Source organism: Dendrobates tinctorius, unplaced genomic scaffold (assembly GCF_039654945.1).
Source record: "Dendrobates tinctorius isolate UK_male_01 unplaced genomic scaffold, ASM3965494v1 ptg000025l, whole genome shotgun sequence".
NCBI lineage: Eukaryota > Metazoa > Chordata > Amphibia > Anura > Dendrobatidae > Dendrobates > Dendrobates tinctorius.
In genome coordinates, this window is record NW_027361693.1 from 3,173,669 (window position 1) to 3,198,455 (window position 24,787).

General features: G+C 45.2%; 1 protein-coding gene and 1 long non-coding RNA gene across 4 annotated transcripts in view; one reads left to right on the top strand and one right to left on the bottom strand.

Annotated features, from left to right (window-relative positions):
• Positions 1–432: 432 nt before the first annotated feature.
• On the bottom strand, positions 433–24,338 carry LOC141084615 (uncharacterized). The gene is made up of 2 exons (XR_012231055.1): positions 24,231–24,338; positions 433–642 (listed from the first exon to the last, which is right to left on the bottom strand). It is a non-coding gene; the product is annotated as an uncharacterized lncRNA (long non-coding RNA).
• The window catches only part of RETREG1 (reticulophagy regulator 1), a 184,456-nt gene continuing 183,986 nt past the window's right edge, over positions 24,318–24,787 (top strand). For all 3 annotated transcript variants that reach the window (XM_073569434.1, XM_073569435.1, XM_073569436.1), the window contains exon 1: positions 24,318–24,451. In XM_073569434.1, the coding sequence (XP_073425535.1) occupies positions 24,318–24,451 (134 nt within the window). The remainder of the gene's footprint in view (positions 24,452–24,787) is intronic.

Sequence of the window (24,787 nt, forward strand, 5' to 3'; positions counted from 1 at the left end):
TTGCGTGTAAATTACTGTTTGCATATTAATATAATTTTATTGCACTTGTTCTATTTGTTTTACACTCTCAGGGTGCGGGACTCTGCTGTTCCTGCTTCTTTTCCCTTCTTCTCCTGGACCCGATCTTTCGCCTTCTGATCTCCCGTGCATATTTCCCTCCCTGAATCTGCTTCCTCTTCTGTGTGCTTCTGCCCTCAGGACCGTCTATAGAAGTGTTCTTCTCTCCAGCGATTCCAATTAGTTTACCAGACATCCATCCTGGTTTTAATTCCTCACCTTTTGTATTTTTATCAACTTTTAATTTTATATTTGGTCAGACTCGTTTTTATTCAATTTTCATTCATATATATTTTTTATTTTTTTATTCATATATTTTTATTCATCCAATTTCAACTGCATTTTATGTACTAAGAAAGATTTTAACACATTCACTTCCAACAATATTCACTTTTATTATTTAATATATTTCTTCCTCTCTCAGCAACTTTTCCTCTGCTCACTTGGAGTAGCGGATCACACAGTGGCTAACACCTTTTTTTCGTTCCTTTTCCACGGGTTCGTGCAGCGCTTCCTTCTTTTTTTCTTTTTTCCTTTATTTCTTCTTTATTTTTCTTCACTTCCTTCCTCTTCTCTATTTTTTATCTGTGAACACACCAAATGTATTAATTCTTTTGAATGTACTAAGTTTTTAAACATTTATACTGATGATCTCTGACCTTTATCCCTTCCCCAACATGTGACTCTTGGCGCCAATATTTGAACCATGTATGTATAAAACCGGCAATGTCTTTACCTGCCTGTACATGTCATCCCCTGAGGAAGAGGTTTTATGACCTCGAAACGCGTTGGGAAATAAATATATTAAATATACCACCTGTGAGGATTGATGGTCTGGCAGCGCACGTTTTGATCCATAAAAGTCCTATTAGTGAATCTGAAGATTTATGGCCACAGCGTGGTCATTTGGATGTGCAGCAAGCTGACCGCATTTCTTTATGCCTGTTACTCTCCTGTATACGGTGAGTATATACTACTATTTGATATCTTGATTTTCTCAAATAAGACCCTATTGCGCTTTTTTTCCTTGCAGTTCTAATTACACCTGTTTATATGGGATATGTGTTCATTCTCCTATTATCTCCATATATTTCATGTTCATTCCCCACCTATAAAGCACAGTGAATATAATATACACTTGTTTATATTGGATATGTGTTCATTCTCCTATTATCTACATATTGTCATGGTTTGAACAGAGTTCTTGCCCTGCACTCACAGGTTTAAGTGTTCGTGGCCTCTTTCTGGATCTGGGAGGGGTATTTATACTCACTCTTTACCAGGGTTCTCTGTCAGCTATACTGTTGTTCTGGTGTGTCTGACCCCTGGTGTGCGTGTATTCTGCGTTGCTTGTTTGCTTCCCGTGTATGACCCGGCCTGTCCCCTCATTCTGTACTCTGTCTCTCGCTTTGGTACTATTGTCTGCTCCGGTTCTGACCTCCTGGCTTGGCTATCGTTACTCCATTACAGTTTGTCCCTATTGTACCGTCTATTGCCCGTTCTGGTTTTCTGATCTATTGCTACGTCCTGACTATCCATTCTGTCTAACCCTTTAGTACTGTATTGCTATCTTGTGCTTTGACCCTGGCTTCATCTGGTTTCTGTCTCTATCTATTCCCCTTGGTAACATTGTCCTGTAGTTACCTTTCTAGGAGTTTCCCTGCAGCTCCTAGATCTGTGGAGCTTAGGCCACGCCCCCAGCAGTCATGTGCTTCAGGTCCTGATACTCTGAAGCATGCATTGTCACCGCTGCTGCCCTGCTCCACAGGTATCTTTGAGCACTGTTTTTGTACTCAGGACACCCGCACTGGCTCAATGAGCAAGTGCAGTGCGAGGCTCCTGACATTATAGCTGACCATTTCAGTTTTTTTTTCCTCTGAAGAGAAAAAAAAAAAGTGTTATCCTCATGGATCCCATACAAGCTTTGGCTGATCAAGTCAAGCACCTGACCCAAATGTTCCACAAACTTAATGTGGAACAGCGCACGATGGCCCAGACCCAGCAACAGTTGGTGGATACTGTGCAGGGGGCTGTCGCTGCAGGGGCTCCTAGTGCTGGGGATAGAGATGTGTCATTGGCTTTCCCCGAATCTCCGGTCAAATTACCAGACCTTTTCTCAGGGGATAAAAAGGAGTTCTGGTCTTTCAGAGAAGGATGCAAGCTTTTTTTTTCTCTGAGGCCCCGCTCCTCCGGGGATGAGTTCCAGAGGGAGGGGGTCGTCATTTCCCTACTTCGGGGGGCTCCACAGGCATGGGCTTTCTCTCTTTCTTCCTCTGTTCCTGAACGTATGTCTGTGAATTTGTTCTTTGAGGCTCTGGGGCACATTTATGATGAGCCTGATAGAGTGCGTCTGGCAGAGGATATGGTGATGAGTGTGACACAGGGGTGGCACTCTGCTGAATGGTTCTGCTCTGAGTTCAGATGCTGGGCAGTGGAGGTCTCCTGGGATGATGCTGCCCTCCGGGGTTTGTTCTGTAGAGGCCTGTCCGAACGTTTGAAAGATGCCCTAGCCCTTCATCCTCCACCGGATTCTTTGGAGGACGCTATGATTCCAGGCTGTCCGCATGGACCGTAGGGTGCGGGCAAGAGGGGTCATGCTGCAGGAGACCCCTATATTCTCCAATCTGAGAGACTCTGCATCTAGTCCTGAGCCCATGGAAGTTGGTGCCACGACATTGGAGGAAAAAGAGAGGAAACACCGAAGAAACAGCCAATTGTGCTTTTACTGTGGATCCGCTGGACATTGGAGAAGTGACTGTCCTTCTTTTCCTTCTTCAGTGAAGCCGTCAGGAAAACGACTGAGTCTGGGTAACAATCGAGGAGGTTGCTCAGACTCCCAGGTACCCTTTTCCTCACTTACTAAAATTCTGCTTCCAGTGGAACTGGAACTTACAGGCGGTCCGGTTGGGACTATCGCCTTTGTTGACTGTGGTTCTTCTATTAATCTAATCGATGTCAAAGTTGTGACTTTTCATAAGATAGGGACAGTCAGGTTAAAAGATCCTGTTAAAATCGTGGCAATTGATTCTTCTCCTATCACCCAGGAGGGAATTTGTTTCATGACTGATACCTTTTCTCTGAAAGTGGGTTCCACTCACATGGAAAAATTAAGGTGTTTTGTTCTAAATAATCTAATGGCTGGACTGGTACTGGGTATGCCTTGGCTTCAACGTCACAATCCTACTATTGACTGGGTCACAGGGGAGATCATTCAGTGGGGTTGTATGGCTAATGGTCTATGTTGTAACTTGACAACTCTTGTCACCCAAGTAAAATCTGTGTCAGTGTCGTCTGTCGATCTGGAAGGTATTCCGGAGTACCTGAAAGATTTTGAAGACGTATTTTCTGAAAGTGAGGCTGAGGCGCTACCACCACATAGACCCTTTGATTATGCCATTAATCTAGTCCCTGGAGCCAAGTTACCCAAGGCTCGCCTGTTCAATTTGTCCAGGCCCGAGCGTCTAGCCATGAAGGAGTACATTACCGAGAGTCTCCGCAAAGGGCATATTAGGCCTTCTGTTTCACCTGTGGCAGCGGGCTTCTTTTTTGTTAAGAAAAAAGATGGTGGTTTGCGGCCGTGCTTCGACTTTCGGGAATTAAACAAAATTACTGTGAAAAATACATACCCTCACCCCCTAATTCCTGATCTATGTAACCAACTCACAGGGGCCAAGTGGTTCTCTAAACTGGATTTACGTGGGGCATATAACCTTATAAGAGTCCGGGAAGGGGACGAATGGAAAACAGCACTCCTGACGACTGAAGGGCTGTTCGAAAACTTGGTTATGCCCTTTGGTCTCACCAACGCTCCTGCTGTTTTTCAGAATTTTATTAATGCAATTTTCTCTGATTTAATTGGTCGTTTTGTGGTTATCTATTTGGATGACATTCTGGTGTACTCGGTGGACAGTCAATCTCACTTGCACCATTTGCGGATGGTTCTCATGAGACTGAGGGAGAATCATTTGTATGCCAAGTTGGAAAAATGCTCATTTTTCATGCAAGAAGTATCCTTTCTGGGGTTGATTGTGTCAGGGGAGGGGTTCCGCATGGATCCTAAGAAGGTCCAGGCTGTTACGGAGTGGGTGCAGCCTCATGACTTGAAAGGGTTGCAGTGATTTTTGGGCTTTGCCAACTTTTATAGGAAATTTATTAAGGGCTTCTCGCAGGTGGTAAAGCCTCTAACGGACCTCACTCTCAAGGGAGCTGATGTAAAAAATTGGTCTGCAGCTGCAAAAAATTCTTTCATGACATTAAAAAAGTGCTTTTCTTCAGCCCCTGTATTGGTACAACCCGACCCGTCAATACCTTTTGTCGTGGAGGTTGATGTCTCGGAAGTAGGGGTGGGGGCAGTTTTGTCTCAGGGCCCTCCTACCCTTACTAACCTGAGGCCTTACGCCTTCTTCTCTAAAAAAATTTCCTGTGCCGAGAGAAATTGCGATGTCGGCAATAGAGAGTTGTTGGCGGTAAAGTTGGCTTTTGAAGAATGGAGGCATTTCCTGGAGGGGGCTGTTCATCCCATTACAGTCATCACCGATCACAAAAATTAGGCCTACAGTTGTGGCCAAAAGTATTGACACCCCTGCAATTCTGTCAGATAATACTCAATTTCTTCCTGAAAATGATTGCAATCACAAATTCTTTGGTATTATTATCTTCATTTAATTTGTCTTAGGCCTCTTTCACACATCAGGTTTTCGCCGTCAGGCGCGATCCGGCGCTTTTGACAAAAACTGGATCCGGCGAAATGCAATGCCGGATCCGGTTTCCCCCCCATTGACTTGCATTAGAGCCGGATCGAGCCGGATGGCCATGCGTTTCATCCGGTTTTCGCTGGATCCGGCAATGTGTCGCGATCCGGCGTCTGGAAAAAATGGCTACTGTAACGTTTTTTGTCTCCGGCGAAAAAGCCGGACACGCCGGATCTGGCGTGTCCGGCTTTTTCACACAATGAAAGCCTATGAGCGCCGCAATGCGCCGGATCCGGCGACAGCCAGATCCAGTGGCCGGATCCGTTTTTTTTGGTCTGAGCATGCTCAGTAGCTCTGCCCACAAGACACATATATAAAAGCATGACAGTGGGACCCTCAGACACACCCAACATGCCACCCAAGTCAGGAACCAGGCGCAGGAGAAGGCAGGAGACCACTGCAGCAGCACCATCAGCACCGCCACCACCCCAAATGGAGCAGCATGCTGAACAACGGGAGGGGAGTCCAGCAGCAGATGAGAGATGGTAATTATCAAATCCCCCATTCCTCCAAACTAGGGCCATGGAATATCAAGATATTCATTCGCCCTTTGTTTCTCTTTATTCAACAGCCGCCCAAGAGATGCAGCAGCAGCAACAGTGGCAGCACTGGCAGCACTGGCAGCAGCAGTAACACTACCCACAGGCATGGAGTCTGGCCAGCAGGAAGACAGCACATCTTCTTCTGGGAGCCCTCCCTCGCATCGTCAGCGTTTGACGGTAAGGCTACTTTCACACATCAGTTTTTTGCCGTCAGGCAGGATCCGGCTATTTTTAGAAAAAACGGATCCGGCATAAATTTTGGAGAACTGTAGAAACGGATCCGTTTTTTTGCTGGATCCGTCTAGCAGGTTATATCTGTTCCTGGGGGCTGGCCAATTGGATCTGAGCATGCGCAGACTTAAAAAAACCGGATCCGGTGGCTGGATCCGTCTTTTTCTGGATCCGGCGCATTCCGGCGCCCATAGACTTTCATTGTAGCAAAAAGCTGGAAGCGCCGGATCCGGCGCTTCTGGCTTTTTCGCCGGAGACAAAAAACGTTACAGTAGCCGTTTTTTCCAGACGCCGGAATGAGACAAGTTGCCGGATCCGGCAAAAAACGGATGAAACGCAATGCCATCCGGCACGATCCGGCGCTAATGCAAGTCAATGGGGAAAAACTGGATCCGGCATTGCATTTTGCCGGATCCGGTTTTACAAAAAAAAGCCGGATCGCGCCTGAAGGCAAAAAACTGATGTGTGAAAGAGGCCTAAGTTTTTATTTCCAAAATCCATCATCTCTGTAATATATGTCTATTCATTGCCTTTTATTTCAAAACAGGAATCACAAGATGAAGAGGAGCTCCCAGTAGAAGAAGGAAGGGGTGGACAGACACCTGGAGTGGGCTCACAATTGGTAAGTTTTTTGCATCAACCGCAGAAACACAACATCACACTACACACAACACATAGAAAACAATGTTCTGCAGACCACACACAGCAAACAAATGCCTACATCCAAAGACATAACATTTTTTCTTTTCTTCTCTAGTCTTCCCAATCTGGTGCTCAGCCAAGAGGTCCTCGCAGTGCCTCCCAGGGTCGCCGGCGACAGCAACGTGGCGGTCACCAGCGTGTAAGTATAATATTTTTGCTTTGTTTTTTTGCACTTTTTATTTCATTTCTTTTGTGGAGGCTAATTATGTTATTTTTGTCTTTTTCTTTAACAGCCTTCACAGCGTGCTCCCAACTCTGATGGTGAGGATGGAGGGATTGATGTGGACCACCTCATCGATCTCGTCAGAGAAAGGGAGCCGCTATGGAATATGGCTGACCGCCGCCATGCTGACCTGATCGTTACCCGACGACTCTGGGAGGAAATCTGTTCGCTCCTTGTGGACCGCTGGGAGGACCTCGATGCTCGGGCCCAGATTAAAGAGCGTAAGTATATACAGTACCAGTTGCTTGATGTAAACCAGTGTTTCCCGAACTCCAGTCCTCGTGGTCCCCACGGATCATGTGTTCAGGATTTCCATTTACTATGGAAATACTGAAAACATGACCCCTGGGGACCATGAGGACTGGAGTTTGGGAAACACTGATGTTGTATACTAACCACTCCTTTCTCGTTTCAGGGGACAGAATTGTGAAGCGGTGGCGGTCTGTGAGGGATCGTTTCAAGAAGGAGTTCAATAAAGAGATGCGGGCCCCGAGTGGATCTGGAGGATGCAGGAGCAAGTACAAGTACGCACAAGCCCTGTCGTTCCTCCGGGAAACAATGGTCACTAGAAGGTAAATATTACACACCACATGTGAAAAAAAATGTTTAGATGTAACTTTTTTTTCAGCCAGGGCCATACCATGTCACTATTTTAATTGTTTTTTTTTCTCTTTATTCCACAGCACGGTGAGCAGCACTCGGGAGCCTGCACGATTGGACCCTTCTGAGGCGATCCCTGAGGAGACCGGCACCGAGGGACACTTCGACCGCCCTGGTACATCTGCACCTTCCCAGCCTTCCCACACATTCGACCCATCTGTCCCATCCACCAGCACAGGAGCATCGTGGCCGCCTACATTACATGAAGCTGCTGGTGAGGAGATCGCTTTCCCTTTACCCCACCCTTCTGCCCCTGCCACCTCTAGTACACCTGCGGGTACTGGGCGGCAGCGGCAGAGGGGTCAGGAAAAGACTTATGCACCAGAGTTCTTGCATCTGAATGTATCTTTCCAGAACTGTCTAAAAGTCTTGTCAGAGCAAATCTCCGCAGGCTTTCAGCAGATCAACTCCAGCATTCTGGAGGTGAAGACACTTCTGCAAACCATGCATTCAGAAGCAAGATCTTCGCCAAACCACCCCTTTTTCAGGTCTGTTGTGGAGCGCATGGAAACGCTCTCTCCTACCCAGCAGATGCATGTAATGCATTCATGCCATGGTGCTCTCCAGCACGTTACCTCCCAACCTCCTCCTCCCACCCCAGTAGTTCCTCCACCTGCACCCCCTCCAGCCACTTTCCATCCTCCCCCTCCTATTACATACCATCCACCTCCCCAGCACCAGCCACCTCCCCAGTACCCGCAACCTCCCCAGTACCAGCAACCTCCCCAGTACAGCAACCTCCCCAGTACCAGCAACCTCCCCAGTACCAGACATCTCCCCACTTCCAGAAACCTGCCCCGTACCAAACTCCTTCCCCGTACCAAACTCCTTCCCCATACAACTTGCCATCAACATCATCTGCTCCTACAGTCCCTGCCCAACCCTCCACTCCACCGCCCACCAACTCTTCTGCCTCCCACATGTCCACCCATTCTGTAGCTTTTTCCACACCTTCACCTCTAACTGTTCCTTCCCCACCACAATCCCAGTCCTTTCTCCACACTCCCAGTGTCGAAGTGTCCCGCAACCCCTCCAGCATTATTTCCACCCCACACTACACAGATTTATAATGTGTTTTTTAGTAAAAATGCCTATTGGTTTTAAAACCTTTATTAAAAAAGTTTTTTGCACATTAAAAACATTTTACAAAAAAAATATATTTTAAATAAAAGTTAAATTATCGTTTCACAATGGTTGTCTGTCATTTCTTTCTGCGGCGAACTATGTTTAAAAAAAAGGTTAAATACAGGGTATTTCAAAGGTAAAAAGGTATTCAAAACCAGGTATATAACTGTGGGTAAATTTTACCTTTTTGCCACAGTTGTGTTCCTGGTTGTGTTTGAAGCAAAGTATTTCACCTAAAAAGTTGGGTTTATTGTTGGTGATTTCCTAACAATGTACACAACTTTTGTTACAAGGTGAAATACTTTGCATAAAACACAACCAGGTACACACCTGTGGCCTAAAGGTAAAAATAGTAAGACCATGACAAGATAGCCAACTTTGGTTGGCAAAGGTATATACTGTTGGTACAGAAGGTACACAAGTTTGGTTAATGGCACAAATCTTTCACACTCTGTCATCCTGCCAGTGTACTCTGCCTTGAGGTGACATAAAGTATAGTGCAAAATTGTCCCTCATTACTGAAACCGTCACAGAAATTCTAGTGGTAATGTCATGGTAATCTTGCAAGGTGGTTTCTTCAGAGGTGTCCTCAATGGAAATGGGTTCCTTGCAGATAACAAAATTGTGGAGTACCACGCAAGCTTTGATCACCTCGTCCACAGTTTCTGTCTTGAGGTTGATCGCAGTCAATAGGACCCGCCATTTGGCTGTCAGAATACCAAAGGTACATTCAACCATTCTTCTTGCTCTTGTGAGGCGGTAATTAAAAATACGGTTTGTTCTTGTCAATCCTCTGCTAGAGTACGGTTTCAAAAGGTGTTCTGACAGCTGGAAGGCTTCATCCCCTACACAGACAAATGGCATAGGTGGACCAGATGTTTGCGGCAGCGGTCTAGGGGGTGGGAACTGGAAGGTGTTTCCATACAGTTTACAACCCATGGCAGACAGTTTGAAAACTTGAGAGTCATTGGAGCGGCCATAGGCCCCAATATCAACAGCAATAAATTTGTATTCCACATCAGCGATGGCCATGAGGACAATTGAAAAATATTTCTTGTAATTGAAATATTCCGATCCCGATCCGGCTGGCTTTACAATGCGGATATGTTTCCCGTCCACAGCGCCCAAGCAGTTCGGAAACTGACATATCTGTTGAAACTTTTCTGAAATTTCAATCCACCTCTCTGTTGTGGGCTCTGGTAAAAACTCTTCAGCTAAGGAGTCCCACAGTGCACGGTATGTGTACTTCACTATTCCAGATATGGTGGAAATCCCGAGTTTGTACTGGAAATGCAGTGACGAAAGGGATTCTCCAGTTGCAAGAAATCTGTGGGGAATTAAAAAACAATCAATTAGTTTAAAATCACAGCATTACAGACCAAAACTCAGCTATAACACTTGGAGATACAAACTACCACCAACAATATTGCAGTGAAAGTGTGCTCTGATGCGAGCATATCCAATAAATGTGGCTTACCTTAAAGTCACCATCAGACGCTCTGCAGGTGAAACAGAGAAGCAGCAATAGGTGTCCGCTTTTCTTATGAGGTGTGCAATGCGCTCCACCAAGTAATCAAAATTCTCCATTTTCATCCGAACATATCCAAAAAATGTATCCGGGTTTCGTCTAAGGTCCATGCAGAGTGTAGAATAGACCCCACGCGTCATTCTCTTGGCTGTGATGGGGTGGATCCACAAACGTCGTCTACGATGCCTGATGCGCTGCTGTCTCGCTCTCTCCTTCTCCAGAACAATCACCCTCAAACGATTCGCACCCGCTGTAAAATCCGCCAAATTCTTCAAAATATTTCCAATCACAACATCCATCTTCGCCAGTAACTTGCTCTTCTCTCCAACCTGCACTTTCTCCTCTCCAACCTGCCAAAGAAGGGCTGTAGGAACACGCTATATATATATATTATAAGTCAAAGAAAAGCGGGCGGCACCGCTGTTACCGTGCTGGGATCAGTAGTTTGCAGCCGGCGGTACGCTTACATCAGGATCCCGGGTGCTTGACCTCGTAGCAGACCAATAGGATAATCCAAGAGAAAAGGGTCGCACTCAACGGGATCAATGTGAATGTTTAATGACACAAGATTACATGTCACGTCGGGGATGTGATAACATGAGTGTCAAGGGCTGACAACGGCCGTTTCGCGCTACTCAAGCGCTTCCACGGGTCAAAGTGCAGGGGGAAATGACGGATTCTTATGCAAACCATATCATCCAGTCACACCTCCTGCACCTGCCGCTGTTAAATAACAAAGAAATAAACATAAAAGTGCTCAGTGCAAACATATAAAATAAACATACAAATCACCACTTCAGCGGGACAAAGTTAGGACATAGAAAGATAAACATCACAAAGACTGGTTACTCGTATAAATCGTACACAATTATCTCTATTGTTAAATTAACCCTTCCGGATAATTTAAATCTGAAGAAATCTACTACTAAAATGTAGATCTAAAGACTACCCCGCACTGGATATTAAACAAATATATGCCTCCACAAGTCATGATCTATGCATCATAAATATCTCTTTTTTAATAGTATCTTGGCTCGAACACCACTAATAAATTATCACTACCATCTATGTTATTTAACCCATAAAGTCCTGCTGCAGGTCATGAAAATGATCATTTTCTCACTAATACCAGCATCAAACCCAAATGAAAATCGTAGGTCGAGTAGCGCGAAACGGCCGTTGTCAGCCCTTGACACTCATGTTATCACATCCCCGACGTGACATGTAATCTTGTGTCATTAAACATTCACATTGATCCCGTTGAGTGCGACCCTTTTCTCTTGGATTATCCTACACGCTATATATAGTTTTTCAGTAGCCAATCCCGTTCGGAAGGCCACAAGGGGCGATTTTAAAAACCGGATCCGGCGTAATCCGTCGAAAAACGGAACAAAAACCGGATTAACCGGATGAGACGGATCCGGTTTTGTCTGTCAAGAACAAAACGGATCCATCACATCCGGTTTTACGAAATATTTGCTGGATCCGGCGCTCCGGCATGACGCCGGATCGCGCCTGACGCCGAAAACCTGATGTGTGAAAGTAGCCTTAAATGAAAAAACACAAAAGAGAATGAAGCAAAAAGCAAAACATTGATCATTTCACACAAAACTCCAAAAATGGGCCAGACAAAAGTATTAGCACCCTCAGCCTAATACTTGGTTGCACAACCTTTAGTCAAAATAACTGCGACCAACCGCTTCCGGTAACCATCAATGAGTTTCTTACAATGCTCTGCTGGAATTTTAGACCATTCTTCTTTGGCAAACTGCTCCAGGTCCCTGATATTTGAAGGGTGCCTTCTCCAAACTGCTATTTTTAGATCTCTCCACAGGTGTTCTATGGGATTCAGGTCTGGACTCATTGCTGGCCACCTTAGAAATCTCCAGTGCTTTCTCTCAAACCATTTTCTAGTGCTTTTTGAAGTGTGTTTTGGGTCATTGTCCTGCTGGAAGACCCATGACCTCTGAGGGAGACCCAGCTTTCTCACACTGGGCCCTACATTATGCTGCAAAATTTGTTGGTAGTCTTCAGACTTCATAATGCTATGCACACGGTCAAGCAGTCCAGTGCCAGAGGCAGCAAAGCAACCCCAAAACATCAGGGAACCTCCGCCATGTTTGACTGTAGGGACCGTGTTCTTTTCTTTGAATGCCTCTTTTTTTCTCCTGTAAACTTTATGTTGATGCCTTTGCCCAAAAAGCTCTACTTTTGTCTCATCTGACCAGAGAACATTCTTCCAAAACGTTTTAGGCTTTTTCAGGTAAGTTTTGGCAAACTCCAGTCTGGCTTTTTTATGTCTCGGGGTAAGAAGTGGGGTCTTCCTGGGACTCCTACCATACAGTCCCTTTTCATTCAAACGCCGACGGATAGTACGGGTTGACACTGTTGTACCATCGGTCTGCAGGGCAGCTTGAACTTGTTTGGATGTTAGTCGAGGTTCTTTATCCAACATCCGCACAATCTTGCGTTGAGATCTCTTGTCAATTTTTCTTTTCCGTCCACATCTAGGGAGGTTAGCCACAGTGCCATGGGTTTTAAACTTCTTGATGGCACTGCGCACGGCAGACACAGGAACATTCAGGTCTTTGGAGATGGATTTGTAGCCTTGAGATTGCTCATGCTTCCTCACAATTTGGTTTCTCAAGTCCTCAGGCAGTTCTTTGGTCTTCTTTCTTTTCTCCTTGCTCAATGTGGTACACATAAGGACACAGGACAGAGGTTGAGTCAACTTTAATCCATGTCAACTGGCTGCAAGTGTGATTTAGTTATTGCCAATACCTGTTAGGTGCCACAGGTAAGTTACAGGTGCTGTTAATTACACAAATTAGAGAAGGATCACATGATTTTTCGAACAGTGCCAATACTTTTGTCCACCCTCTTTTTTTTTTATTTTTTTTTTTTAAACCAGTTATTTTTATTTAGGTTTCAAAAGATTTTAAACAATAAACAGTGGATATCAATATACATGTAACAATTCACATATCTTGTAATAATACAATCAAAGCCATCCCCCCCCTCCCCCAATACTCCTTATGCCGGGCATACTTGAGAGTCTTAGCAATCATATCACCGCCATCCAGGCGCCACCCTCTTTTTTATGTGTGGTGTGGAATTATATCCAATTTGGCTTTAGGACAATTCTTTTTGTGTTTTCTCATTTAAGACAAATTAAATGAAGATAATAATACCAAAGAATTTGTGTTTGCAATTATTTTCAGGAAGAAACTGAGTATTATCTGACAGAATTGCAGGGGTGTCAATACTTTTGGACACAACTGTATATCGAGTCTGCCAAGAGATTGACCCCCAGACAGGCTCGGTGGGCGCTTTTTTTTTCTTGATTTCAGTTTACCATCACATTCCGCCCGGGATCTAAAAACATCAAGGCTGATGCCTTATCCCGAAGCTTTGATTTGGTGTCCCCTCCAGAACCTCCCTCCTCCATTCTTCAGCCAGGAGTAGTGGTGGCCGAAATCTCATCTGAGTTACAGAGAGGGATTTTGGAGGCCCAGGCTCGGGCTCCTGGTGGTAAACCCCCGGGTAAATTGTTTGTACCGGAACGTTTCAGTCTCGGACTTATGCAGGAATTTCACGATTCTATGTTGAGTGCTCATCCTGGGATTGCAGCTACCCGGGGGGCAATTGCGAGGGATTTCTGGTGGCCCTCTTTGGTAACAGATATTAAAAAGTTTGTGACTGCATGTGGGGTGTGCGCTCGTTCTAAAAGTTTTCAGGTTCGGCCGGCCGGAGAACTGGTGCCTTTGCCAATTCCGGATAGACCATGGACACATTTGTCCATGGATTTTAAAACAAATCTTCCTCCTTCCAGGGGCAACTCGGTGATATGGGTGGTGGTGGATAGGTTTTCAAAACAAGCCCACTTTGTACCTCTCCCCGCATTACCATCTGCTGAAACCCTGGCCCGCTTATTTATGCAGCATATAATTAGGTTGCATGGAGTGCCTAAGAATGTGGTGTCAGACAGAGGGGTACAGTTTGTAGCCAGGTTCTGGAGGGTGTTTTGCAAAAAGCTGGGGATTTCATTGTCCTTCTCCTCTGCCTACCACCCAGAGACTAATGGACAGACGGAGCGCACAAACCAATCGTTGGAGCAGATTCTGAGATGCTTGGCCTCTTCCAGGCAGGAGGACTGGTGTGAGGTATTGCCCATGGCATAGTTTGCATTCAACGGTCGTGTGAGTCAATCTACTGGGAAGTCTCCCTTTCAGATCAACTATGGGTTTAAGCCACATTTTGGAGAGTTTTCCCGCATGGATTCAGGTTGTCCTGGAGCTAGGGGTGCAACACAACGTCTTAGAATTCTTTGGAGGGAGGTTCAGAGGAATATTTCCAAGGCCCAGGAAAACTATAAGCGGTTTGCTGACAGGAGAAGGGGGCCAGGTCCAGCATTTGCAGTAGGGGAGAAGGTGTGGCTATCCACCCGCAATATCAAGCTTAAAATACCATCTATAGAGTTGGGCCCCAAGTTTATTGGCCCATACAAAGTTGTGGAGGTTGTTAACCCAGTAGCCTACCGACTGCAGCTGCCCAACTCCTTTAAAATTTCTGATGTCTTCCACAGGTCCCTGTTAAAGCCTGTTGGGACGGTGAGAGAGGATCCCTCATCAAATGCTCCGCCAGTGCTGGTAGAGGGGCAGCTGGAGTATGAAGTAGGGTGGATTGTTGACTCCCGGTGGGTGCGCCGGAGACTCCAGTATCTGATACACTGGAAGTGGTACTCTCTGGAGGATCGGTCAAGGGTTCCGGCCAGTTCGGTGCATGCCGATCGTCTGGTGCGGGCTTTCCACACCAGATACCCAGACAAGCCTGGGGGTCCAGTGGCCCCCCGTTAAGAGGGGGGTACTGTCATGGTTTGAACAGGGTTCTTGCCCTGCACTCACAGGGTTAAGTGTTCGTGGCCTCTTTCTGGATCTGGGAGGGGTATTTATACTCACTCTTTACCAGGGTTCTCTGTCAGCTATACTGTTGTTCTGGTGTGTCTGACCCCTGGTGTGCGTGTATTCTGCGTTGCTTGTTTGCTTCCCATGTATGACCCGGCCTGTCCCCTCATTCTGTACTCCGTCTCTCGCTTTGGTACTATTGTCTTCTCCGGTTCTGACCTCCTGGCTTGGCTATCGATACTCCGTTACAGTTTGTCCCTATTGTGCTGTCTATTGCCCGTTCTGGTTTTCTGATCTATTGCTATGTCCTGACTATCCATTCTGTCTAACCCTTTGGTACTGTATTGCTATCTTGTGCTTTGACCCTGGCTTCATCTGGTTTCTGTCTCTGTCTATGCCCCTTGGTAACATTGTCCTGTAGTTACCTTTCTAGGAGTTTCTCTACAGCTCCTAGATCTGTGGAGCTTAGGCCATGCCCCCAGCAGTCATGTGCTTCAGGTCCTGATACTCTGAAGCACGCATCGTCACCGCTGCTGCCCCGCTCCACAGGTATATTTGAGCACTGTTTTTGTACTCAGGACACCCGCACTGGTTCAGTGATCAAGTGCAGTGCGGGGCTCCTGACACATATATTTCATGTTTATGCCCCAGCTATAAAGCTCAGGGAATTTAATATACACCTGTTTATATGGGATATGTGTTCATTCTCCTATTATCTACATATATTTCATGTTCATTCCCCACCTATAAAGCTCAGGGAATATAATATACACCTGTTTATATGGGGTATGTGTTCATTCTCCTATAATCTACATATATTTCATGTTCATGCCCCACCTATAAAGCTCAGGGAATATAATATACACCTGTCTATATGGGGTATGTGTTCATTCTCCTATTATCTACATATACAGTGGGGAAAAAAAGTATTTAGTCAGTCAGCAATAGTGCAAGTTCCACCACTTAAAAAGATGAGAGGCATCTGTAATTTACATCATAGGTAGACCTCAACTATGGGAGACAAACTGAGAAAAAAAAATCCAGAAAATCACATTGTCTGTTTTTTTTTCATTTTATTTGCATATTATGGTGGAAAATAAGTATTTGGTCAGAAACAAAATTTCATCTCAATACTTTGTGATATATCCTTTGTTGGCAATGACAGAGGTCAAACGTTTTCTGTAAGTCTTCACAAGGTTGCCACACACTGTTGTTGGTATGTTGGCCCATTCCTCCATGCAGATCTCCTCTAGAGCAGTGATGTTTTTTGGCTTTTCGCTTGGCAACACGGACTTTCAACTCCCTCCAAAGGTTTTCTATAGGGTTGAGATCTGGAGACTGGCTAGGCCACTCCAGGACCTTGAAATGCTTCTTACGAAGCCACTCCTTCGTTGCCCTGGCGGTGTGCTTTGGATCATTGTCATGTTGAAAGACCCAGCCACGTTTCATCTTCAATGCCCTTGCTGATGGAAGGAGGTTTGCACTCAAAATCTCACGATACATGGCCCCATTCATTCTTTCATGTACCCGGATCAGTCGTCCTAGCCCCTTTGCAGAGAAACAGCCCCAAAGCATGATGTTTCCACCACCATGCTTTACAGTAGGTATGGTGTTTGATGGATGCAACTCAGTATTCTTTTTCCTCCAAACACGACAAGTTGTGTTTCTACCAAACAGTTCCAGTTTGGTTTCATCAGACCATAGGACATTCTCCCAAAACTCCTCTGGATCATCCAAATGCTCTCTAGCAAACTTCAGACGGGCCCGGACATGTACAGGCTTAAGCAGTGGGACACGTCTGGCACTGCAGGATCTGAGTCCATGGTGGCGTAGTGTGTTACTTATGGTAGGCCTTGTTACATTGGTCCCAGCTCTCTGCAGTTCATTCACTAGGTCCCCCCGCTTGGTTCTGGGAATTTTGCTCAACCTTCTTGTGATCATTCTGACCCCACGGGGTGGGATTTTGCGTGGAGCACCAGATCGAGGGAGATTATCAGTGGTCTTGTATGTCTTCCATTTTCTAATTATTGCTCCCACAGTTGATTTCTTCACTCCAAGCTGGTTGGCTATTGCAGATTCAGTCTTCCCAGCCTGGTGCAGGGCTACAATTTTGTTTCTGGTGTCCTTTGACAGCTCTTTGGTCTTAACCATAGTGGAGTTTGGAGTCAGACTGCTTGAGGGTGTGCACAGGTGTCTTTTTATACTGATAACAAGTTTAAACAGGTGCCATTTCTACAGATAATGAGTGGAGGAAAGAGGAGACTTAAAGAAGAAGTTACAGGTCTGTGAGAGCCAGAAATCTTGATTGCTTGTTTCTGACCAAATACTTATTTTCCACCATAATATGCAAATAAAATTAAAAAAAACAGACAATGTGATTTTCTGGATTTTTTTTTCTCAGTTTGTCTCCCATAGTTGAGGTCTACCTATGATGTAAATTACAGACGCCTCTCATCTTTTTAAGTGGTGGAACTTGCACTATTGTTGACTGACTAAATACTTTTTTTCCCCACTGTATTTCATGTTCATTACCCACCTATAAAGCTCAGGGAATATAATATACACCTGTTTATATGGGATATGTGTTCATTCTCCTATTATCTACATATATTTCATGTTCATTCCCCACCTATAAAGCTCAGGGAATATAATATACACCTGTTTATATGGGGTATGTGTTCTTTCTCCTATTATCTACATATATTTCATGTTCATGCCCCAGCTATAAAGCTCAGGGAATATAATATCCACCTGTTTATATGGGGTATGTGTTATGAAGGAGTCACCGTAGGAGGCAGACACAAAAATAGAAGCTACGTCCAGAAAACCAGAGAAGTTGGCAACTATCAGATTGCAGACCCCTGAACCTATCAACACAACTAGTAGTAGCCGTGGGGGGTTCCTACGATGCCCTAGACCCCTCGATCACAGCCGGAGAGCTAAATAGCCTAAAGACAGAAAAGGAAATCTAAACTGCCCCAGAGCAGACCCCAAAGTAAAAGGCAGCCCCCAACATATAATGACGGTGAAGCAAGATGAAAAAACACTCACACAGAAAGATAGGCTGAGCAAACGATGGGGCCCAAGCTAACTAAACAGAACAGGAAAGGAAGGTTGCTGTCTGCAATCTGCCAAAACCCTATCAAAGACATAAGCCAACAAGCTGATATGGAAAAAGACCCTGAAGCAGCTAGGCTTCAAAAGCTAAATCAGCACTCAGGTATTTTCAGAAGACAGAGCTAAAGCAATTCAGCACACCCCAGCAGGGAATGGCAGAAATCCAGAAAAACAAAGCAAAACAAAGTCAAAGCACATCCCACAGAGAAATCACCCGCAGGGCAGAAGGGCGTCGGCAGCCTTATATCCAGTCAGTAACTCCACTCAGCCAGTCATCATCATCAGCCCCAGGTGTTTGACAATCAGGCTCACTACCTTTCTTCACCAGAAGAGGGAGTTCCTCGGGCCTCAGTAGTGAAGGGGAAAATGAACTCACAACAGTACCTCCCCCTTGAGGAGGGGTCACCGAACCCTCAACCACGCCACCAGGGCGATCAGGGTGAGCCCGATGAAAGGCACGCACCAATCTTTTGGCATGAATATCAGAGGCAGAGACCCAGGAATTATCCTCCTGACCATAACCCTTCCACTTAACCAAATACTGGAGTCTCCGTCTAGCCAGACGGGAATCCAGTACTTTCTCTACCTCATATTCCATGTTACCTTCAACCAATACAGGGTCTGGAGGTGCCACCCCCGGAACAACAGGTTCAACAAACCTCTTCAACAAAGATTTATGGAACACATTATGGATTTTAAATGTGACAGGAAGAACCAAACGAAAAGAGACCGGATTAATAATCTCCAAAATCTTGTAAGGTCCAATAAATCTAGGCTTAAACTTAGGAGAAGCCACCTTCATAGCAATATTTTTTGATGATAACCACACCATATCACCAACCTTAAACTGGGGACCAATGGTCCTATGTCGGTTGGAAAACCGCTGGGCCTTTTCCTGGGAGAGAGATAACTTATCCACCACTTGGTCCCAGATCTGGTGCATTCTCTCCACCACAGTGTCAACACCTGGGCAGGCAGAGGGCTCCACCTGCCCTGAAGAAAATCGAGGATGAAACCCAAAGTTACAGAAAAAAGGTGACATCAAAGTGGCAGAACTAGCTCTATTATTTAAAGCAAATTCGGCCAAGGGCAAAAATGAAACCCAATCATCCTGATCAGCAGAAATAAAACATCTCAAATATGACTCCAAGGTCTGGTTTGTTCTCTCTGTCTGCCCATTGGTCTGAGGGTGAAAAGCAGAAGAGAAGGACAACTGAATTCTCAGCTTGGAACAGAAAGTCCTCCAAAATCTAGACACAAACTGGACTCCTCTGTCAGATACAATGTTCTCAGGAATCCCGTGCAAACGAACCACCTGTTGTAAAAACAGGGGCACCAACTCAGAGGAAGACGGCAACTTAGGGAGTGGTACAAGATGAACCATCTTAGAGAACCTATCACAAATCACCCAAATAACAGTCATCCTTTGAGAGATAGGCATATCAGAGATGAAATCCATTGAAATATGGGTCCATGGCCTCTTGGGGACAGGCAAAGGCATCAACAACCCACTAGAGCGAGAACACGATTTAGATCGGGAGCACGTCCCACAGGACTGCACAAAATTCCTGACATCATGAGACAAGGAGGGCCACCAAAAAGACCGACTCACCAGATCTCTAGTACCAAAAATACCTAGATGACCAGCCAAAGCAGAGCAATGAACTTCAGACATCACTCTCTTCTTCCACTGGTCAGGAACATACAACTTTCCACTGGGACAACGCTCAGGTTTGTCCTCCTGGAACTCTTCCAGAGCACGGCTCAAATCGGGCGAGATGGCAGAAAGAACTACCCCTTCGCCTAAGATGGTAGCAGGCTTGGTCACCACAGGAGAATCAGCAAAGAAGCTCCTAGAGAGGGCGTCTGCCTTGACATTCTTAGTTCCAGGAAGAAAAGAAACCACAAAATCAAAACGTGTAAAAAACAAGGCTCACCTAGCCTGTCTAGGGTTCAAGCGCTTAGCTGACTCTAGGTAAATCAAATTCTTGTGGTCAGTGAGGACCACGACTTGATGCTTAGCTCCCTCCAGCCAATGTCTCCACTCCTCAAATGCCCATTTCATGGCCAACAGTTCCTGATTCCCCACATCATAGTTACGTTCAGATGGAGAGAACTTTCGGGAAAAGAAAGCACAGGGATTCATCTTAGATGTTACAGGATCCTTTTGGGACAAAACAGCTCCTGCACCAATCTCAGAAGCATCCACCTCTACCTGGAACGGAAGTGAGACATCAGGTTGCCGCAAAACCGAGGCGGAGGTGAATCTTCGCTTCAGCTCCTGAAAGGAAGAAACCGCCTCCGGAGACCAATTTAACACATCAGCACCCTTCTTAGTCAAATCAGTCAATGGCTTGGCAATACTAGAAAATTTTGCTATAAATTTCCGATAAAAATTAGCAAAACCCAAAAACTTCTGGAGGGCCTTCAAAGAAGTGGGCTGAACCCAATCGTAAATGGCCTGTACCTTGGCCGGGTCCATTTCAATAGTTGACGGGAACAAAATAAATCCCAAAAAAGAAATCCTCTATACTCCAAAAAGGCATTTAGATCCTTTGACATACAGGGAATTCTCCCTCAAGATCTGGAACACAGTCCGAATATGTTCCACATGAGAATCCCAATCCTTGGAGAAGATCAAAATATCATCCAGATAGATAATCAAAAATTTATCGACAAAATCTCGGAAAATATCGTTCATGAAGTACTGGAAGACAGAAGGGGCATTAGTGAGCCCAAAAGGCATCACCAGGTACTCAAAATGTCCCTCCGGAGTATTAAACGCCGTCTTCCATTCATCCCCATGCTTAATGCGAATAAGATTATACGCCCCCTGAGGTCAAGCTTGGTAAACCAGCAAGCACCTTTAACTCTGGAGAATAGATCAGAAATCAGGGGTAACGGATACTGATATTTAATAGTAATTTTGTTGAGGGCACGATAATCAATACAAGGTCTTAATGAGCCATCCTTTTTGGCTACAAAAAAAAAACCGGCACCTAAGGGTGACGAGGATGGTCTAATATGACCCCTCTCCAATGCCTCCTTAATATAGGATCGCATAGCCTCGTGCTCGGGTACAGATAAATTGAAGAGCCGACCCTTGGGGAAATTTACACCCCGGGCTCAGTTCAATTGCACAGTCATAACTCCTATGAGGAGGCAGAGACGCAGACTCATTCTCACTAAATACATCATAAAAGTCCGCCAAATAATCAGGAACATCATGCGACTGAGGAGAGGTGGAAAACACCGGAGCCTCACTAAAGGCACACCGACAACCCCAACTCACCACAGACACAGATTTCCAATCCAAAACTGGATTATGAATTTGTAACCAGGGAAACCCCAGAACAATAGTATCATGCAGATTATGCAACACCAAAAATCTGCAATTTTCTTGATGGTCTGGGGAGACCCGCATTACCACCTGGGTCCAAAACTGAGGTTTATTTTTAGCCAAAGGAGTAGCATCAATCCCCCTCAAAGGGATAGGCGTCTGCAGAGGTGTCATCGGAAATCCACAACGTTTAGCAAAATCCAAGTCCATTAGGTTTAGGGCTGCTCCCGAATCCACAAAAGCCTTGGCGGAAAATGTGGACAGGGAGCAGATCAGAGTAATAGCCAGAAGAAACTTAGGTTGAACACCACCAACAGAAAACGTGTGTGCAAAGCGTTTCTCTCGTTTAGGACAGTCAGAAATAATATGCGAGGCATCTCCACAGAAAAAACACAACTTATTACGCCTTCTGAACTCCTGATGCTGCTCTCTGGAAAAAACTCTATCACATTGCATAGGTTCAGACATTTGTTCAACAGGTGGCAACACCTCTCGTGCAGCTTTGCGTTCGTGCAAACGCCGATCAACCTGAATGGCTAATGACATAGAATCGTCAAGACCAGATGGAACAGGAAATCCCACCATAGTATCTTTTACGGCTTCTGACAACCCCTTCCGAAAGAGAGCAGCCAAGGCATTATCATTCCAGGTAGTAAGTACTGCCCACTTTCGGAATTTTTGACAGTACAATTCTGCAGAATCACGACCCTAGTTCAATGCCAGCAGGGTCTTTTCAGCCTGATCAATGGCATTAGGTTCGTCATACAACAACCCCAAGGCCTGAAAAAATGCGTTCACATTAGTCAGAATAGGATCATCTGGTTTCAAAGAAAACGCCCAATCCTGGGGATCGCCACGCAGCAAAGAGATGACAATTTTAACCTGCTGCGTGGAGCTCCCTGACGAGTTAGGCTTCAAGGCAAAAAATAATTTACAATTATTTTTGAAATTCAAAAATTTAGACCGATCCCCAAAAAATACATCAGGTGTAGGAATCTTTGGTTCAGCAGCATGTGAATGAGCAAGGTAGGCGGAAATTCCCCGCACTTCCGCAGCGAGCTGCTCCACACGATCAGACAATTGCTTTATCTCCATTGAGAGAAAAAAAAATTCCCCCTACGGCCTCAGAGATATAGAGGAAAAAAAATATACTCTTTTTTTTTTTTTTTACAATTCTTTCCTGCTATTGAGTACCCTAGGATCTGCGGTATGGCGGGTGATTCTGTTATGAAGGAGTCACCGTAGGGGGCAGACAAAAATAGAAGCTACGTCCAGAAAACCAGAGAAGTTGGCAACTATCAGATTGCAGACCCCTGAACCTATCAACACAACTAGCAGTAGCCGTGGGGGGTTCCTACGATGCCCTAGACCCCTCGATCACAGCCGGAGAGCTAAATAGCCTAAAGACAGAAAAGGAAATCTAAACTGCCCCAGAGCAGACCCCAAAGTAAAAGGCAGCCCCCAACATATAATGACAGTGAAGCAAGATGAAAAAACACTCACACAGATAGAAAGATAGGCTGAGCAAACGATGGGGCCAAAGCTAACTAAACAGAACAGGAAAGGAAGGTTGCTGTCTGCAATCTGCCAAAACCCTATCAAAGACATAAGCCAACAAGCTGATATGGAAAAAGACCCTGAAGCAGCTAGGCTTCAAAAACTAAATCAGCACTCAGGTATTTTCAGAAGACAGAGCTAAAGGAATTCAGCACACCCCAGCAGGGAATGGCAGAAATCCAGAAAAACAAAGCAAAACAATGTCAAAGCACGAATGCAAAAAGCCGAGCAGAAAACTTAGCTTTAGAAGAGCAGGAATTCAGACTGGTCTCCAAGGATCCCACAGAGAAATTGCCCGCAGGGCAGAAGGGCGTCGGCAGCCTTATATCCAGTCAGTAACTCCACTCAGCCAGTCATCATCATCAGGCTCAGGTGTTTGATAATCAGGCTCACTACCTTTCTTTACCAGAAGAGGGAGTTCCTCGGGCCTCAGTAGTGAAGGGGAAAATGAACTCACAACAGGTATGTGTTCATTCTCCTATTATCTACATATATTTCATGTTCATTCCCCACCTATAAAGCTCAGGGAATATAATATACACCTGTTTATATGGGATATGTGTTCATTCTCCTATTATCTACATATATTTCATGTTCATTCCCCACCTATAAAGCTCAGGGAATATAATATACCCCTTTTTATATGGGGTATGTGTTCATTCTCCTATTATCTACATATATTTCATGTTCATGCCCCACCTATAAACCACAGGGAATATAATATACACCTGTTTATATGGGATATGTGTTCATTCTCCTATTATCTACATATATTTCATGTTCATTCCCCACCTATAAAGCACAGGGAATATAATAAACACCTGTTTATATGGGATATGTGTTCATTCTCCTATTATTTACATATATTTCATGTTCATTCCTCACCTATAAAGCTCAGGGAATATAATATACACCTGTTTATATGGGGTATGTGTTGATTTTTTAATTGTCTACATATATTTTATATTCATTTCATATCTATCCAAGATGCATCAGAAATCTATAATACCTCTCCGTGTCTTTGGACCTATAAGTTATTATGCTCATTCTTTTTCTTCATTCCTTTTCTTTGTTCTTCTTAGTGAGTCACATGCCATATATGCCATGCATGAAGCTAGTAGTATATCACTTTATTTAGGACTCAAGGTATCTCATGTGCATTATTTCTAGCACACATCTACTTCTCTCCTGACTGCTCCTCCCAAATGAGTCACAGTCAGTCACACTTCAGTAAGCTGAATCTGATAAGCTGCCAGGCCAGAAAAAAAAAACCCTCAGCTTTTCTCACTGCAGAGCCCTCTCATTTCATTCACAGCAGTGAGCCGGCTCTTTGTATGGGATCTTCACCAATGACACATCACTATTGACCAGCACTTAGCATCCCCGGTGCAGGCGCCTCACCCTCATCCCCGGGGAGCTGCACTGTGCCACTGTGACGTGGGGGAGGCAGCCACTTCCAGGCGAAGAGGTGGGGAGGACGGAGGAGAGCCCACCTGCTCGTCCTACATGGGGGCACCGAGCATCCTCCTCAGCGACAACACATAACACACGGCGGGAGGAGCGGGGCCAAACGCAGCAGCATGGCCAGCACAGCAGACACCGGTGACCGGGAGCACGAATGGTGGCACACTGTACTGCGGGTGGTGGACGTGCTGACCTGGAGGAGGCCGCTGTACAGCCTGGCAGCCTTCCTCTGCTGCAACCTCCTCTTCTGGTAGGTGAAGGCACAGCAGGGCGGCAGCTGGCATGGGGGTGCAGCTGGGCGGCAACCGTGATAGATGGGCGACATGGAGACAGATGCACATAAACTACAGAGATATACTGAGGGGTGGACAGACATTACACAGAGAGAGATGGTAGATAACGGATATATACTGTAGATAGAATACTTAGAAAATATATAAATCTCTATATATAAAATTGAATGTGTGTGTGTCACCAACCAATCAAGGAGCATCTTTCATTTCACCAGAGCTGTTTAAAAGAAGCTGAGCTGTGATTGGTTGCTATGAGCAACAGTTTTCCAGCTCCACAACACCTCAGCAGACAC